General features: G+C 44.5%; 1 protein-coding gene across 1 annotated transcript in view; it reads right to left on the bottom strand.

Annotated features, from left to right (window-relative positions):
- Window positions 1-17,363, bottom strand: part of Mthfd1l (methylenetetrahydrofolate dehydrogenase (NADP+ dependent) 1 like) — a 177,030-nt gene that overhangs the window by 6,301 nt on the left and 153,366 nt on the right. Inside the window, exon 27 of the mRNA XM_027400996.2 lies at window positions 1,307-1,427. Coding sequence (XP_027256797.1) covers window positions 1,338-1,427 — 90 coding nt within the window. The 3' untranslated portion in view covers window positions 1,307-1,337. The remainder of the gene's footprint in view (window positions 1-1,306; window positions 1,428-17,363) is intronic.

The raw sequence follows: 17,363 nt of genomic DNA, 5'->3' as shown, positions 1-17,363 counted from the left end.
GGCAGGTATTTCTTCAACACCACGGGACAGACAGGAATGAGGCCCACATCCCCCAGCTCTGAATGGCCTAAAAGACATAGAGTAAAGCTCTACTTTCTTTCTTTTCTTTTCTTTTCTTTTTTTGGTTTTTCGAGACAGGGTTTCTCTGTGGCTTTGGAGGCTGTCCTGAAACTAGCTCTTGTAGACCAGGCTGGTCTCGAACTCACAGAGATCCACCTGCCTCTGCCTCCCAAGTGCTGGGATTAAAGGCGTGTGCCACCACCGCCCGGCTTAAAGCTCTACTTTCTTAAACTGAGGGACCAGAATCCAGAAAGGTTTCTAATACGCTGTGTCTCAAGGAAGACCTGTTGTTCTCCCAAAGCTACGTGGGAATCCCTGGGCACCTGTGACAGTGACTCCGTGACTGTGTTTGGAGGCAGGGTCTTTGGCAGGATAATCAAGTTAAGACGACATCTTTAATCCGTGCCTGACACTATTGCCTGGGGTCCTTAGGAGAACAGGACAAAGGGTTAGGTATGGTGGTGGATATTCATAAGCCTGACACTTGGAAGGGTGAGGCAGGAGGATCAAGAGTTCAAGGCCAGCCTGGGCTATTTAGTGAGTTCTCATCTCAATAAAAACAAAGATAACCAAAAATCTGAAAAACATCGAACAATAACACATGCACATACAAACTAAAAAAGAAAAAAAAGGGGGGGATGGGGTAGGAGGAGAAAAAGAGAACCCAGAAGGACAGAGACACAGAGGGACAAGGCATAGAAAACTGAAGAGGCAGAGATGGTGGGGGCACAACTACATGATGGCGAATATGCCATAGCATCCCTCAGTGGGAGCATGACATCTGCTCAACTGATAGATACCCTGACCCTGTTCCAGCCTGTAGAACAGCAGGACACAGCTTTGTTCTAACCCACGAAGTCCGGGGTACTTTGTTATGGCAGCCCTGGGAAATAAACCCAAAATTTCCTTAACACAATTGTAACACTGTACCAAGATATACTGTAGTAAGGTAGTAAGTTAGTTGTTAAGTGACAGTAGACACTTGCCTTTGTTGTGACAAGAAACACGCCAATCAAGTTCATAATCTGGGATGGAATGATCTAACTTCTATTGGACTCAAGTCTAGGTACACTGAGGGCATGTCCACTTTTGGGAGGGGACCCAAGTCACAGGCAGCTATTAGGTATGAACCTGTAGTAACCTAGGAAACAATTAACTTATTTGATCACACTTACAATAAACACAAGAAAAACAACACAAGAAAGCATTTGCATTGACAACAAGACCCAAATCACTGTAACCCCACCTGGCTCTGGCCCTGTGGGGGTGTTGTTCCGTTAGAACAAGCCTTTAACTTGCTCTGTTTCTGTGTCAAGGTCGATATCGTAAAAGCAGGGACGAGTGGGCAGTCCTGGCATTGTGCTCATCTGGAAGAGAAAACAAAGCATTGCTTGTGAGCAAAGTCCACAGAGTGATTTATCACGGCACAGTTCACTTGAAGACATAAACCAACCACACAATTCATGACAGCCCCATATAACATTAGGTTATGAACACAGGCAGCCCTGTCCATGTGCTCCCTGCCTTCACTCTGCAAGGAGACCAAATACAGAAAGCACAGGCCACCTCCCAGAGAATGTAGCCAATTCACCCTCCCTGGTGGTCAAATTTGCATACAAAAGCTGAGGCCAGCCCCTATGCTGGGGTTGGAGTTGCCTCCTCACCACGCATCATAAAGAAGCAAACACCTGTGGATGCAGTGCAAACCCTGTCCTCTAGATATCTGGCATCTGGCTTCCCTTTCCAACACCAACTCCTGTGTTGAGTGACGCTTTGTACTGGGTATAGGGCTGTGTGTATTACTCATTTTATTCTCTTAATAACTTCCACAAGAGACAATTTTATTATTTCCATAGCACACGGGGAAGGGTGGTGAGATCTAGAGAGGGAAGTTAACATGTCCAAGGTTGCATAGGTAATTGGCGCCACACGACCTCTGGACTTTACTGGTAATGTCACATGTTTCCGTATTACCACCTTAGAGTGGCATTCTGTATTTTACACAGATGACAGCCAGCTTCATCCAGCTTCCAGCACCTTCTGGAGTGGATACTTGCTTTCTCTTCATTTTATCGATTGGTGGTGGTGGTAGGGGGCTGGCTGGTGGGGCCTATTTTTTCAAATAGGGTCTCATGTAGCCCAGGTTGACCTTGAACTTCTGATCTTCCTGTGACTTATCTCCCAAGCCCTCAGATCACAGGCATGGGCCACCATGCCTGGCAAAGTGAGAGGATATTAAATTACAAAGGTCATGGCTAGCTATGGGTGGAGTCTGGTGCTTCACTGCTTTGTTTAGCTGAGCACTGTCATTTTGTCCCCTGTGGCAGAAGGCCCTGGTGTACCAAGAGAGCATGCAGGTACTCTTAACACACTGTCCCCAGGGTCTGTGCTGTGAATCAGAGGATTCAAGATTTCCTGCTGTGCTATAATAGGCGCTTGTCTTCCAACTGCATCCACCCACCCACCCACCCATCCATCTACCCACCCATCCATCCATCCATCGGGCAGGGGTGACTTAGGGTTTCTGTCTCTCCAGTGGCCGTCTAGCCTGGTCCCTCTTCATGAGATGAAGCAGTGATGGGTTAGCACTCACTGGCCTGCTTCTTTCCATCCCTCATCAGTTCTTTGCTGAGAACTACATAAGATGGAATGCAATTCTCACCCTCTCCTGACCCCATTTGGGGACTCTTTTCACTTAGCCAGGGCTGGGAAGCAGCAGCACCCTGGGATCCTGGTGGAAATTCAAAGCCATAGACCCGCTGGGTGGGTGCTTGGGACCACAGCAAGTCCTCAGGGGATACAGATAACACTGTGGCTTGGTGTCTCACATGGTGCCCACAGTCCCTCTTTGTTTCCCCTTCAGCTCAGAAGAGCTGAACACCTCAGTGCTATCTCCCTTTATCTGCTGCCCAGGTGGGGAGCCAATACAACCACCCCCCTGAAGTCCTCACTGACCACTCCCTGCCCTGCTGGCCCTGGAGTGTGGCAGTGGGGAGGCTGAGACAAAACAAGGAGAAGGCACAACAGTGTGGTACTAGCTGTTCAAGGGCACTGTTTGCTACCTACATAGGACTGTAGCACAGATGTCTCATGGCTACAAAGACTTCTTAGCACAGCTGGATCCCCATTTGTCACACACCTATGGGCAATCCCATTCTCAATCTCAAAAAATAAACTGAGTGTAAGCCTGGGCTTCCAACTTAGTGGCTGGGGAACCTGCTGTACTGTAAATCTTACCTTCTCAAAAGGCAGGCTCCTAGCATGGAGCTAATGTTTCTCTGGCCACTGCTGTGTTACTCTACGTCAGTAGAGTAACAGGAGGCCGTGGAAAGAAAGCCATGTGTACTGTTTGTGCTGGGACAGCAAGCACAAGCCATTCATATCTGTATGTCTGCAGGTGTCCAGGTAAGAATGCATGAAGGATTCCAGTAATAACTTCCCTACAAAGCACATTCTGAACCGGCACTTGCAGAAGGTGTTCCAAGGTGCCTTTATCATCTGTGTGGGCTCCAGGTTTGGAGACAACACTAGGCTAGCAGAAGAAAGGATGGATTGTGTTGGCCGAAGTGATACTCTCTGTCTTTGCATCATTTGCAGGGAGGTACTCATGGACACTGGATGGCAGTTATTCCTAAGGCTGTCACTCTACTTACTAATGGCTGGCAAAGCTTAGAGTCACTTGAGGTGACAAAACTTAAGAAAACCCTTTAAAGGAAGTGTGTTTGGGGCCATGTGACAAAGCTATGAATCACAGAGTCTAACGTAAATGAGAAGTCTCTCACATCACCTCCTGCTTGTTAATTACTATTTCTATAAATGGGACCATTTTACTCCCCATAGGCACTTTCAGGTGAGGGAGGACCAAGACCCTCAAAGGCAGAATGTGAGACTCTGTTTCCTGGAGTCAGAGATACAGGTGGCCACGCGTCTTGTGGTCATTCTAATTCTGTCACAATATTGGGACAGAAAGCTGGCCATGATATGAAGTGACAGGAAGTGAAAGCTGTCTTTCTTCCATTTTCAGCTCATTTCACTTAAGTAGGAGAGACATGGGTGGAGTGGCCAGATTCCCACATTCCTTTCCAACGATGCAGTAATCACTTCTGAGAATCGAGACTACTTATTTGGGACAAGGGACAGCAGACCAGAGACCACAGGATCTGTGGAGTGACAGACTCCCAGACCTGTGAATAAACAGCCCAGCCGTGTCCAGTCTTCCTGCTGAGGAAGCACAATATGGAGTCATGTTACCAAGACTGTACACACTTGCACCAAGTTCTCTTTTAGTAACAAGCTGCCGTCAGACCAGACTCCAAAAGCACTACAGAAGAAAGGAAGAAAAAAGGAGAACCCCTGGGAATTGACCTCTGGCCACAGGCCCGGGGTCAGTGGGGCTCTGTGCTAACTGTGTGCTCCTGCTTAAAATAACCAAGGAGCCACTAAATCTACGTTCTTGTCATGTCACATTAATGGGTTCTTGTGCAAAGGCTGAGGAAAGCCTTTTGTCTTCGTGACCCTAATTTTAACCAAAACTAATCTCCCAAATCTTTCCTGACCATGAGAAACCACGCTTTCTATCAACAATGTTTAGAAACATACATTAGGGCTGGTGGGATGGCTCAGTGGTGCTTGCCACTCACAACTGTCTAGACCTTCAGTTCCAGGGGATCCGATGCCCTCTTCTGGCCTTCATGAGCACCAAGCATTTATGTGGTGCATAGTAATGCATGCAGACAAAATGCACACATAAAGTTAATGTCTGCTTAAGGCTGGTGTCAGCAGCCAGGCATGGTGACGAACGCCTTTAACCCCAGCACTCAGGAGGCAGAGGCAGGTAGATCTTTATGAGTTCGAGGCCAGCTTGGTCTCTACATACTGAGCTCTAGGACAGCCAGGACTACATAGACCCTGCCTAAAAAACAAACACCCCCTAAAAGAAAACACCCCTCCCCAAAATCACAAAATGAATGATGTTAGCTTACAGTTGGGCTAGAACTTTTGTAAAGATGATCCTTATGAATAAGGCATAGCAGGGAATCACAATATTTTTGTTGTTGTTGTTGTTGTTGTTGTTTTTTGTTTTTCGAGACAGGGTTTCTCTGTGTAGCTTTGGAGCCTATCCTGGCACTCGCTCTGGAGACCATGCTGGCCTCAAACTCACAGAGATCCGCCTGCCTCTGCCTCCTGAGTGCTGGGATTAAAGGCGTGCGCCACCAACGCTCGGCTGAGTCACGATATCTTATGACTGTAAAATATAAATATTTCTAAAGTGGTACAGGTAGAATAACTACCCAGCTCTTCCCTGACACTCTTTTAAGACCAAACACGGATTATTGACACCTACTTGAAGTCTATGAACAGGTCTCATTTGCATGACCTCACTGAAGAATTACCTACATACTCAGTTAAAATTCTCTGCGCTGGGATACGACTCAGTGGCAGAGCACTTACCTAGTATTCTTGAGGCCCTGGGTTTGACAGCCTCCCACCCCGCCCCAATCACACATGCACACAAAATCTTTGGGAAGCTGAAGAATATACATAGCTGGAATGTCAATTTGCTAACTAATTCTAGAACAGTGGTTCTTAACCTGTGGGTCACGATCCATTTGAGGGGTGCCTTACGATTCATAACAGTAGCAAAATTACAGTTATGAAGTAGCAACGAAATAATTTTATGGTTGGGGGAGGGGGTCACCGCAATATGATGAACTGTATTAAAGATTGGAAGGTTGAGAACCACTGTTGTAGAGGGTTAGCAAAATTCAAGGAAGAGAGTTTTAAGGCAAGGCCATATTGGCTAGCTAACTGGTCCTTCATTCACATGCTCTGTTCTATCCCTTCCCCGAGAGATACAATGAGATCAGTAGTACATAGGCGTTGAGTCATTTACGTGTGGTTCTTCACATGTCCCCCTGGGTCACTATGGAGAGCCCTTTTGTCTTTACCTTCATCACCATCACCATCATTCCTAAACTCCTCAGCAGTGCTGAGGTGGTTGGAGGCTGACAGTCTTCCCTCTATCCCCGTATAGATGCAGAGATACACTCAGTGATGTTCAGATGCAGACATATCTGCAGTGATGCTCAGCGCAGTTGTGCCATGCTCCGGGTACCAATCAGGAGGCTATGTGAGGACCTTGGTTCTAGGTGGATCAGCAGTCTGAGGGGTGGGTAACTGTAGGAACCAGGTCAGGACTGGAGGGAAGGGCTTCTGCTTCTTAGAGAGAGACGTGGCCCTTGGGCAGTTAGCTCACAGCTTTCATTAGTCATTTGTAAGCACAATGTGACAATGTCTACACTATGGACTCTATTTTGAAATGCAAATGAGATGAGGCAAGAAGAGACTCTGGTTAGCCAACCAGTACACAGGACTCACTTGGTTGTTTTATAATTACCTGTGTGAAATAAGCAGTGAGCAGCCAGGGAGACAGGCCAGCAGGGGAAAAGCATCCGCCTTGCTGTGATGGCCTGATGGCCAGAGTTTTCTCCCTGGACCATATAAAGGTGGAGAGAAATGACTACCTCAGGTTGTGCTCTGACCTACACGTGTGTGTGCCATGACATGTGTGATCCCTCCCCACTCTTCCTCCCACATAAACAACAATAAATTAAGTAGAAATAAAAAACAAATAAGATTGTTATGTATGGCAAGACAGACATAGGAAATGTAAAAGGAAATCCGATCCATGACTACATTTCTTTTACAGGAACAAACAGGGCTTACTAGGTTTGAGATATTTCCCTATTTGTTCTTGAATTATCAGTTATCTTAAGTCACTCTCAGCAGAGGGTGTAGCTCAACTCCATACCAACCCCTGCCCAGGGTGTCTCTGTATAGTCCTGGCTGTCCTGGCACTCACTCTGTAGACCAGACTGACCTTGAACTCACAGAGATCCACCTGCCTGTGCCTCCCGAGTGCTGGGATTAAAGTCGTGTGTCACGGCCTCCCAGCTCCAACTCACACTTTTATAATTTCTAGTTACCACAGTCAAATCTGAAGCTAACCTCAAGAGATGAGATGGAAAATTATCAAGCCAATGGGGGCAGCTCTGATCAAGACAGAACCCTGCAAAAGCGCAACTATTAATCAGAACAACGCATGATCTTAAACTGAACTCCGGTATTGACACGGAGACTGCTGTATGAAGGCCGGGCAGAGCTGCACAGATCAGAAGTGCCTCCACCCTTACAGAAGCTTCTCAGTTTCAGGAGGTCTCATTTATTAATTGTTGATCTCAGTGTCTGTGCTACTGGTGTTATGTTCAGGAAGCAGTCTCCTGTACCAATTAATTCAAGGGTATTTCCCACTTTATCTTCTAGTAGGTTCAGTGTAGCTGGGTTTATGTTGAGGTCTTTGATCCATTTTGACTTAAGTTTTGTGCAGGGCGAAAGGCTTGGGTCTATCTGTAGTCTTCTACATGTTTGCATCCAGTTATGCCAGCACCATTTGTTGAAGATGTTCTCTTTGTTCCAGTGTATATATTTGGATTGTTTGTCAAAAATCAGGTGTTCGTAGGTGTGTGGGTTAATTTCAGGGTTTTCAACTTTATTCCATTGGTCTACCTGTCTAATTTTGTGCCAATATCAAGCTGTTTTCAGGACTATAGCTCTGTAATAGAACTTAAAGTTAGGGATGGTGATGCCTCCAGAAGTTCCTCTATTGTACAGGGTTGTTTTGGCTATCCTGGGTCTTTTGTTTCTCCATATAAAGTTGAGAATTGTTCTTTCAAGGTCAGTGAAGAATTGTGTTGGGATTTTGATGGGGATTGCATTGAATCTGTAGATTGCTTTTGACAAGATTGCCATTTTTACTATGTTGATCCTGCCTATCCAAAAGCATGGGAGATCTTTCCATTTTCAGGTATCTTCTTTAATTTCTTTCTTTAGAGACTCAAAATTCTTACGGTACAGGTCTTTCACTTTTTTGGTTAGTGTTACCCCAAGTATTTTATGTTTTTTTTTTTTTTTGTGGCAATTGTAAAGGGTGATGCTTCTCTGATTTCTTTCTCCACCAATGTGCCATCCGTATATAGTAGGGCTACAGATTTTTTTGAGTTAATCTTGTATCCTGCCACTTTGCTGAAAAAAAAAAAAAAAAAAAAGAAGAAGTGCCACCACCCACATCTCCACATTTGTGGGTCTTTCCGGCCATTTGGCACCATACCCGTTCACTGGCCATTTGATCTGCAGGTGGCACAGCCTGAGACTGTCTCTGAGCTTTGCTGAAACAAGCTGATTTAATTAATGACGGGTTTCTGCAGAGCTCCTCCCCAAACATTAACAGACCCCTTCCTGGTAATTGAATGACCATCCTGTGAGGAGAGGGAAGAGAAGGAGCTGGAAGGAAGGGTGGGGTGATGGGCATTGTTCCTGCTAGGAAGTTTACTGTTTTTCCCTCCTGCTGCAATGAACTTAGGGCCTCACACATGCCAGGCAAGCGCTGTACCAAGAAGCCACATCTGACCGGTTTAACATTTCTGTCTTTGTTTTCCTTCCTGTCCCTCCTCTAGACTGCTGCAAAGCTCCTCCTTGGAGATTAAAAGCTGCAAAGTGGGCAAACTTAAAACAGGAGGATGGAGTGTTCTATGTTCTTGAAATTTTCCTTGATACTGTTCATGGAGCTGAGGGGTGTGTGTGGGAGGCTTTAGACCATGTCTACCAACTGGAAGCTTGGCTAGCCAACACTTGCTGGATCAGGGGACCACCTACAGCCTATCTTACCTGAGAAAGATGACGGAGTCTGCACTGCGCTATAGCCTTCTCTTCAAGACACCAGTCTGAGTCTAGAACTGATTCTCTCTCTCTCTCTCTCTGATAGGATCTCACTGACTAGCCCCAGCTACTGTTGAACCTACAATCTTCCTGCCCCAGCCTCCTCTTTATGGAACTACAGTGGTGTTTTACCTTGTCCAGTCCTTCTACACAATAGGGAGAATGCCAACGCATTTTCCTCCCTATTTTAACTTTTCCCAAATCCTAAGATGAAAAACACCTCAGTATGTTACTTGCATACACAGAACATTGTTCTCTATTTTAAGGGTATACAAGGGATAAGGTGGGGACTGTCACCAACTGGGGATGTGCTCTCCCTCGTATGTATGTATGTATGTATGTATGTATGTATGTATGTATGTATGTATGTATGTAAGTATGTATGTATGTGTATATATGTGTGTGGTGTGGCATAGCACACATGTGGAGGGCAGAGTACAACTTGCAGGAATACAACTCTCTCCTTCTATCTACTACATGGGTTTTAGGAATCAAACTTGATGGCGAGAGTCTTTACCTATGGCACTATCTGTCCCTCTCCTCCCCAACTTTAACTGGCTTCCTTGATATCCACAATATTGTTGCGGGCAGCATTTCAGGACCACCTTTCTCTGGGTGGACGCCAGAGGTGGGAGACAGCCACAAATCATGACTCCCCTTTTTTGCTCACATATACAAGGAAAGGGGCTAAGAGTTTAGCCGAATGCCACAGGACATATTTATGCAGGAGGACCAGGGTTCAATCCTTAACACTAAGCAGGGGGAAGAGGAGAAACAATAAGGGAACATAGACAATCAATCCTTTATCTTTCCCTCCCAAATTTAAGTTTTGCCAAAATGAGTCACGTATTTGGCTTAAAAGGTTCCATCATTCCCAAAGGCTCTACTACAAAAAATGACATGCTGCCTACACCAACAGCACTGCTGCTCCCAAGAGGCAGGTACCATTAACTTTTGGCTGTTCTCTTCTGTGATAATTTGAACAAAATGGTCCCCATAGGCTCACAGTGGCATTACTTGAAAGGATTAGGACATAGAGTCCTGTTGGAGTAGGTGTGGCCTTATTGGAGGAAATATGTCAGCTGGGGTGGGCTTTGATGTTTCAGAAGCTCAAGCCAGGGACAGTGGCTCACTCTCTCTTTCTGCTGCCTGCTGATCCAGATGTAGAACTCTTGGCTCCTTTTCCAGGACCAAGTCTGCCTGCATGCCACCATGTTTCCCACCACAATGATAACGGATTAAATCTCTGAGACTGTACACCAACTGCAATTAAATGTTTTCCTTTATAAGAGTCACCATGGTCATGGTGTCTCTTCACACAATAGAAACCCTAATTAACACACTGTCCTTTTCCTCTGTTTCCTTGGCCTTGTAGATTCAGGATTTAACTACTGACTTTCTAGTAGACATATGGAGGATTGAGAGCTCTACATTCCCCATGTCTGGCCCCTTGCGTCTCTAACTACAGAACTACAACCTTAGGTCAGGACTCTATAAATATGCACAGCAAAGTCACCTATATATCATGTTTTCTGAGAGAACTAAGGTTTGCCTGCCCAAACACTGTTCTCTGTGTATACTGTGTGCCTGCAGAGATGCCCATCAGGTTTCTTTTCAATCTCTCCACCTTACTTTGTGAGACAGGTTCTCTCACCACACCTGCAGTATGATGATCTGGCTAGCCTGGCTGGCTAGGAATCTAGTCCTCTTATCTCTCCTTCCTCAGTGCTTGGGTTAAGCTCCTGCTTTGCTTTAATATTAAACATTAACATTCTGGGGGGTTAAATTCAGGTTTCACTGAGTCATCGCTCCAGTTCTCTAACTCATCTCTTAAGGCATTCAAGAAAAAGATGCCATCCTTCTGGCATCATCATCCTGGAGGGTTTTTAAAGCAAATCCCATAGTGGCTCTTCTAAAAGGACCTTTCTGCTGTTGGATTTTGGTTTTGCATAACTGATTATTTTGATATCTTGGTTTTTCTTGTTGGAGCAAGAAGGTGCTTAGCTTGTTTTTTTATTTTTATTTTTATTTTTATTTTGCATGGACCCTTGGTTAAAGAGATTTTTACATATTTTAAATACACACTAAATTTTTAAAGTGTTTGAATCTTTAAAAGTGGACATTTAAAGTTATACTATGTTTTATATTGTAATATTTGCATGCAATCTTGGGAATAAACAAGACAGGAAAAAATATGGTTTAAAAGTGATTTGGGTGTGTGTGAAGTTAACAAGGGACGGGCTTATGACAACTAATCTTGGTTGTCAACTTTACACAAACGAAGAGTCACCTAGAAGGAGGAAATCTCAAGCGAAGAAAGTATCTGATTAGTCTGTGGCTTATATCTGTGAGGCATTTTCTTAATTGACTACTGATGCAGGAGGGCCCAGTCCTCTTTGGGAGGAACCATTCCTAGGCAGGGTGGCCTGGGATGTGTAAGGAAGACGACTGAGCAAACTAGAGGGAGTGAGTTAGTAGGCAGTATTCCTCCATGGCTGCTGCTTCAGCTCTTGCTTTGGCTTCTCCCAGTGACTGACATGGAAGTACAAGCTGAAACACACCCTTTGTTCCCTGAGTTGCTTAAAAGCGAGGGGAGAGATGGCTCAGTGGTTAAAAGTACCTGTTACTCTTTCAGAAAACCAGGGTTTGACTCCTAATATGACACAGGGGCCAACAGCCACATGTAACTCCAGTGCCAGGGGATCCTACAACTTCTAGCCTCTATAGGCACCGGGCACGAAAGTGGCACGCAAGAGATACATGAAGGCAAAACTCTTATACATTTTTAGAAAAGCACTATCTTTGGGGATGGTGATGGACACCTTCAATCCTAGCACAGAGGCAGGAGGGTCTGTCAAGCCTGCTCTACAGAGCTAGGTCTTCACAGAGAAACCTTGTCTCCAAAACCAAAACCAACCAAACAAAAGCACTATCAGTAAGAAATCAGACAATCACTTAAAAAACTCTCTCTGCATTGAGCTTTAGAAGTCCCTTTAATTCCAGAATACACATCCTTATGGGGCAGATGACTGGTGAGTACATGCTTTCACTGGGGCTTGCTTGATTTCCAAATACTTGGAGATTACCCAGATGTCTTTCAGTCTTGATTTCTCATTTAATTCCATTGCGGTTACTGAACAAACTTGGTGTGATCTGAATCATTTAAAATTTATTGAGACCAGTTTTGTGGCCCAGAACATAGCCAATCTTGGCAAACGTTCTACGTACATTTGCAAAGAATTTGTGCTTCTCTGCTGCAGGGTGGAGTGTTCTAGAAATGCCAATTAGGTCAAGTGCAATTGTAGTAAGTATTCTAGACTTTTACATCTTCATTGATATCAGTCTATTTGTTCTGAGAGGGGTTTAAAGATTTCTGACTCTTAAAAAAGATATACTTGTGGATTTGCCTATTTTTCCCCTCACAGCTCCTCTCCCCTTCATATATATTGAGAATTTTATTTTATCTCCAAACACAAGATTATTAAGTCTATTGATGAAACTGCTCCTTTAAAGTTAAAAACTATGTTTTGTATTGTGCCTCTGATTTGTGTACATGGATGGTGTATGAATGTGTGTGAGGGGGCATGCACGTAACAGTGCATGCATGGACGTTGGAGGACAACCTTGGCCACTGATTCCCGCCTTCAACCGTCTTTGAGACACTTGACCGTTCACTGCTGTGTAAGACAGGTTCTGGAGATTCTCCAAACTTTCCATCTCACTGTCGGAGCATTGAGATTACAGGCAGCACTGAACTGTGTCTGGCTTTAAATGAGTTTTCGGGATTTGAACTCAGACCCTTACACTTGTGGTCAATGTGTCACCCACTGAGCCATCTCCCCCAGCCTCTCATTCTGAATTTAAGACTCACTGAAGTCTCGTTTCACAGCTTTTCTCCACTGGAGTTCTACAGCTTTGGCTACTTTTTTTTTTTTTTTTTTTTTTTTTTAGTAGTATTAATGTTTCTCACCCCTTTTTTAGATGTAACCCATGGTAGTTTCTTCTTACTTGCAGTTTCTTTCTCTGTGGTTTCAATCACCCATGGCAAACACGGTTAAAACGTATGGTACAATATAGTGAGATCTGGGTGTAACTTAAAAAAGTTTTATATGTACGAGTGTTTTGCTTCAATGTAATTTTGTGCATCACATATGAGTCTGGTGCCTGTAGAGTCCATAAGAGAGCATCAGATCCCTTGGAAGTAGAGTCACAAAAAGTTGTGAGACACTACAAGGTGCTAGGAATTGAACCTGGGTCCCCTGTAAGAGCAGTCAGTGCTCTGACCGCTGTTTTCAATGTCTCTGTCTACTAGTTATAACGTTTGTAAAATTAGCGGGGTAATTTTGATTGGCTTTCTTCAGTGTACAACATGTTTCTATCTCTTTTTTTAGACTCTGTAATTTTAGATTGGATGCCAGACATTTTATTTTGTTGTGATTTTATTGTTCTTATGTCTCTCCATTGCAAACTTAAATCACATGTATGTATGTACGTATGTATGTATGTATGTATGTATGTATGTATGTATGTATGTATGCATGCATGCATGCATGCATGCATGCATGTGTATGGCACCCAGAGGACAAACTGTAGGAGTTGGTTCCTTCTACCATGTGGGCCCCAAGGGTTAAGTTCAGGCTCTGGGGCTTGTCTGCAGGCTGCTTTACTGGCGAAAGCCATTTCACTGGCCCAGATATATAGTCTCAGATTCTGTTCTAGGACAGTTAAGTTATTTTAGCTACTCCAGCACAGGTTGACCTTTTTGGGTTTGCTTTTAATCTCTGTTAGGGAGAACTAGAGTTATGTTTAGTCTGGGATTAATTTTATCCTTACAGCTAAGGCAAGACTTTTTAATATTTTGACAGTTCTGTCCTCCTTCTGCCTTTGAAGCAGCCACACGTGATTCCTCTTTTGAGTGACCTCTCCCCTGGCTTTAGGTAGTTTTTCCATATGCACACTGATCACACTGTCTTGAATGTTCCAGCAAAGCCCTCTGAGATCTGCATGTACCATTTTCTTCTCAGATACTCTGCCATGCAGATGCTAGAGGGACACCCTCTCTGTGAGCTCACTGAGGGGACAAGCTGAGTGTCCGTTCTCTGAGACTCCTTATACACTAGCCTGGAACCTTTCTCTAGGCAATAGCCAAGACCATGAGCTCTGGGGCCCTCCCTGCCAGCTTCCTACTTGGGGATCGGGGTTCTATCCCAGCTGACACCTAATGTCTTGACTATTATTTTTCATAACTTCTTTCAGCTTTCCAGTTATCCAAAGGAGAGGCTCAATTCAATCCTGTAACTCCATATTCCCAGCATGCAATGTATCCTGAAGAGTGTTATTTCTCATTAAGTAAGATAATATCACCTTACAAATGTGCTTGTAAATTTTATAAGCTCACGGAGCCTTTCAAGTTATCTATAATTCCACCCACCAATTAAAGAGCCATGTTATAAGAAACATGATATACTGGGGAATTAGATTTTCAGATAAGGATCCCAAGAACAAAATTACATTAATAAGCTTTGCTATGCAACACCCAACTTATACATAAAACAAACACAGGAAAAGCAATCTTTTCACATAAAATGCTTGTAATACTTAGAGGAGGGCACAAGAGAGTCCGTAGTTAAAATGTAGTTTACTATAGTATGTATGCTTTAAGAAAATAGAACTTAGGGCTAGGTGTGGTAGCATGCACGTTTAATTCCAGCACTCAGAAAGCAGAGGGAAGTGGATCTTTGTGAGTTCAAGGCCAGCCTGATCTGTATAGTGAGGTCCAGGCCAGCCAGGGCAAGACCCTATCTCAAAAAACAAAATCAAACAAAGCCCCTAAAAACAGGCAATAAGGTTATACACATTTTCTATTTGGGTCATAAACTAAATAATAACAGTTAATTCACATACTACTACTAAGATTCTTCAGTGCCTGCAGCTCTCTCTCTCTCTCTCCCTCTCTCTCTCTCTCTCTCTCTCTCCTTCTCCTTCTTTGGTTTTTCGAGACAGGCTTTCTTATGTAATGGTCCTGGCTGTCCCGGAACTCACTCTGTAGACCAGGCTGGCCTTGAACTCACAGAGATCCACCTATCTTTGCCTCCTGAGTGCCAGGATCAAAGGTGTACGCCACCACCGCCCAGCAATTTTCTGTATTTTTTAAACAAAATGAATTTCCTCCTAACTTTTAGTCTTTCTTTCTTTCTCTCTCTCTCTCTCTCTCTCTCTCTCTCTCTCTCTCTCTCTCTCTCTCTCTCTCTTTCTTTCCAGGTTAGCTCTTCATTGCTTTGCCACTATTACAAGAACTATCAAGATCAACGTGCCTCCTTCTGCTGCCCTCTCCACGACCCTGGTGAGTGACAGCTTCCCACGACGACACATTCTCAAATAAACACAGCTCAGGCATTTGAGTAATTCTTCAGCATGCTGACGCAGATGGATACCATCAGTCCATTAGCCGTTTTCCTCCAGAAATCATCCTGCTAAAGCTAGAGTTTTCCTATTATACAGAAGGCATAGATCACCAACATAAATACGCTTTATAGCAGGGACTATTCCCTTAGCACTCCTCCTGTCATAGCTTGGGATGGCAGTGAAATGATACCCAATTTCAACTAACACAACACTTTCACTTTCTTCGCCTCCTCCAACCCACCGCCGGCCATTTTACTCATGGAAAGGTAATCTGTATACCGATAGCAAATCAGATGCATGTATAAACATTTCATTTCCGAGCATGCCTAGTAGTGTGGCAAGCATCAGTTTCCTTCCCTGTCATTGCTTTGCCTCCCTGCCCTGGAGTCAATGGTGATTCCTATGGGCCCTCTGCTTTAGGAAAGACATTTTTAGCCCTCTTCATCTCATTCCTATAGGCACCCGGGGATTCTGGGGCCTTCTGAGACAGTTTTGCATGGTTATGATCGAAACACAACATCACACAAATCTCTCTTTTTGACTCAGTAAAATAAGGCCCTCATACCAAATCTGGCTAGCTTCCTGTCTTTATAAATAAAGGTTTATTAGAACGCAGACAGTCATGGGTTTATATACTGTGCAGAGCTGTGCGGCTGTGTTTGTGCTTTCACAATGGAGCTGAGCAGTTAGAATGCAGGCCCTTGGGTCTAAACCTGGTCCATTAAACTGCTCTGGGACCCTTCACAGGAAATGTTGCTCAATTTCTGTGTTAAAAGACATGTCATGCCAGACAGTGGTGAGGCTCGCCTTTAATCCCAGTGCTCGGGAGGCAGAGGCAGGTGGATCTCTGAGAGTTCGAGGCCAGTCTGGTTTCCAGATCGAATGCCAGGATAGGCTCCAAAGCTACACAGAGAAACCCTGTCTCGGGAATGCCCCCCCCCCAAAAAAAAACCCCAAAAAAGACATCATTACCGACAGAAAGGTTTAAAAACCAAGAGAGTAGAAAAGTTTGGGAGGAATGTGGATATTCTACCACTTTCCTTAAAGATACAATGGCCAACTGAAGTGCCGGTGTCCACTGATACAGCTTCAGCAGAACACACATTGAACAAAAGCAAGCAGCCAGAAGCATTAATTTGGCACAGCAGAGGAATGCTGTGGGTATATGAGAGACCAACACAGTATTTTTCACTTAGAATCTATGCTGCAGGATTTCAGTCATAAACTTAACCAGTTCCAAGATACAGTTATATATGGAATCTCACTGTCCAGGTTGCAAAGCATCTAAGGTCTTGGGGATGTATCCTCTCCTAGCCACATGCAACTTTCATGTCACTTGGGCCCAATGTAGTAAACTTGGTGGTTTCTCATTCATCTGGCTACGAGAAGAGTGACCCCATCACAATGTGACAGTCCTGAGTTGGACTGTCGTGAAAGTGGCAATTTCTGGTTGCTGTTTTGGGAAATGGTACTGTGACTGTTGGCTAGACCAGGAAAAGCAAGTTCTGCATCATGTGTAGTGCATCCGAAGGACCCACAGAGGGATCTACTGCCTAAAAACCCTGAAACGTTCCCTGGGAATGACTTTGTACTTAATACCGTCCCTTATCCCTGGCTCTCCGAATGGCATGCACTCAAGTGCCTTCACTAATTGTGAGATGAGTGGGTCACTGGAGACACTGACTGGAAAATGATTTTGGACAAGTTGGTAAGTAGGACCAAGGACAGAACTTGTTGATGGAAGCAACCCTGGGCCCTGTTGGGAACATGGGAGGGAGCGCTGGGGTTTGGGTTCTCACAGGGAGGGTGCTTCCAAAGTGGCAAAACTAGGACAGAACACTGGAGTAGGAAGACAACACAATGGCAGACTTGGTTCATGGGTGGGAAATGGAAAAGCAGAGCGATTGAGAACCTATTGAAAAAGCCGGGCATTGGTGGCGCACGCCTTTAATCCCAGCACTCGGGAGGCAGAGGCAGGTAGATCTCTGTGAGTTCGAGACCAGCCTGGTCTACAAGAGCTAGTTCCAGGATAGCCTCCAAAGCCACAGAGAAACCCTGTCTCAAAAAAACAAAAACAAAACAAAACAAAACAAGAACAACAAAAAAGAACCTATTGAATGGAT

Source organism: Cricetulus griseus, chromosome 2 (assembly GCF_003668045.3).
Source record: "Cricetulus griseus strain 17A/GY chromosome 2, alternate assembly CriGri-PICRH-1.0, whole genome shotgun sequence".
In the NCBI taxonomy this organism is placed as follows: Eukaryota; Metazoa; Chordata; class Mammalia; order Rodentia; family Cricetidae; genus Cricetulus; species Cricetulus griseus.
The sequence above is the reverse complement of the archived record's forward strand: the minus strand, read 5'-3'. Positions and strand labels throughout refer to the sequence as shown.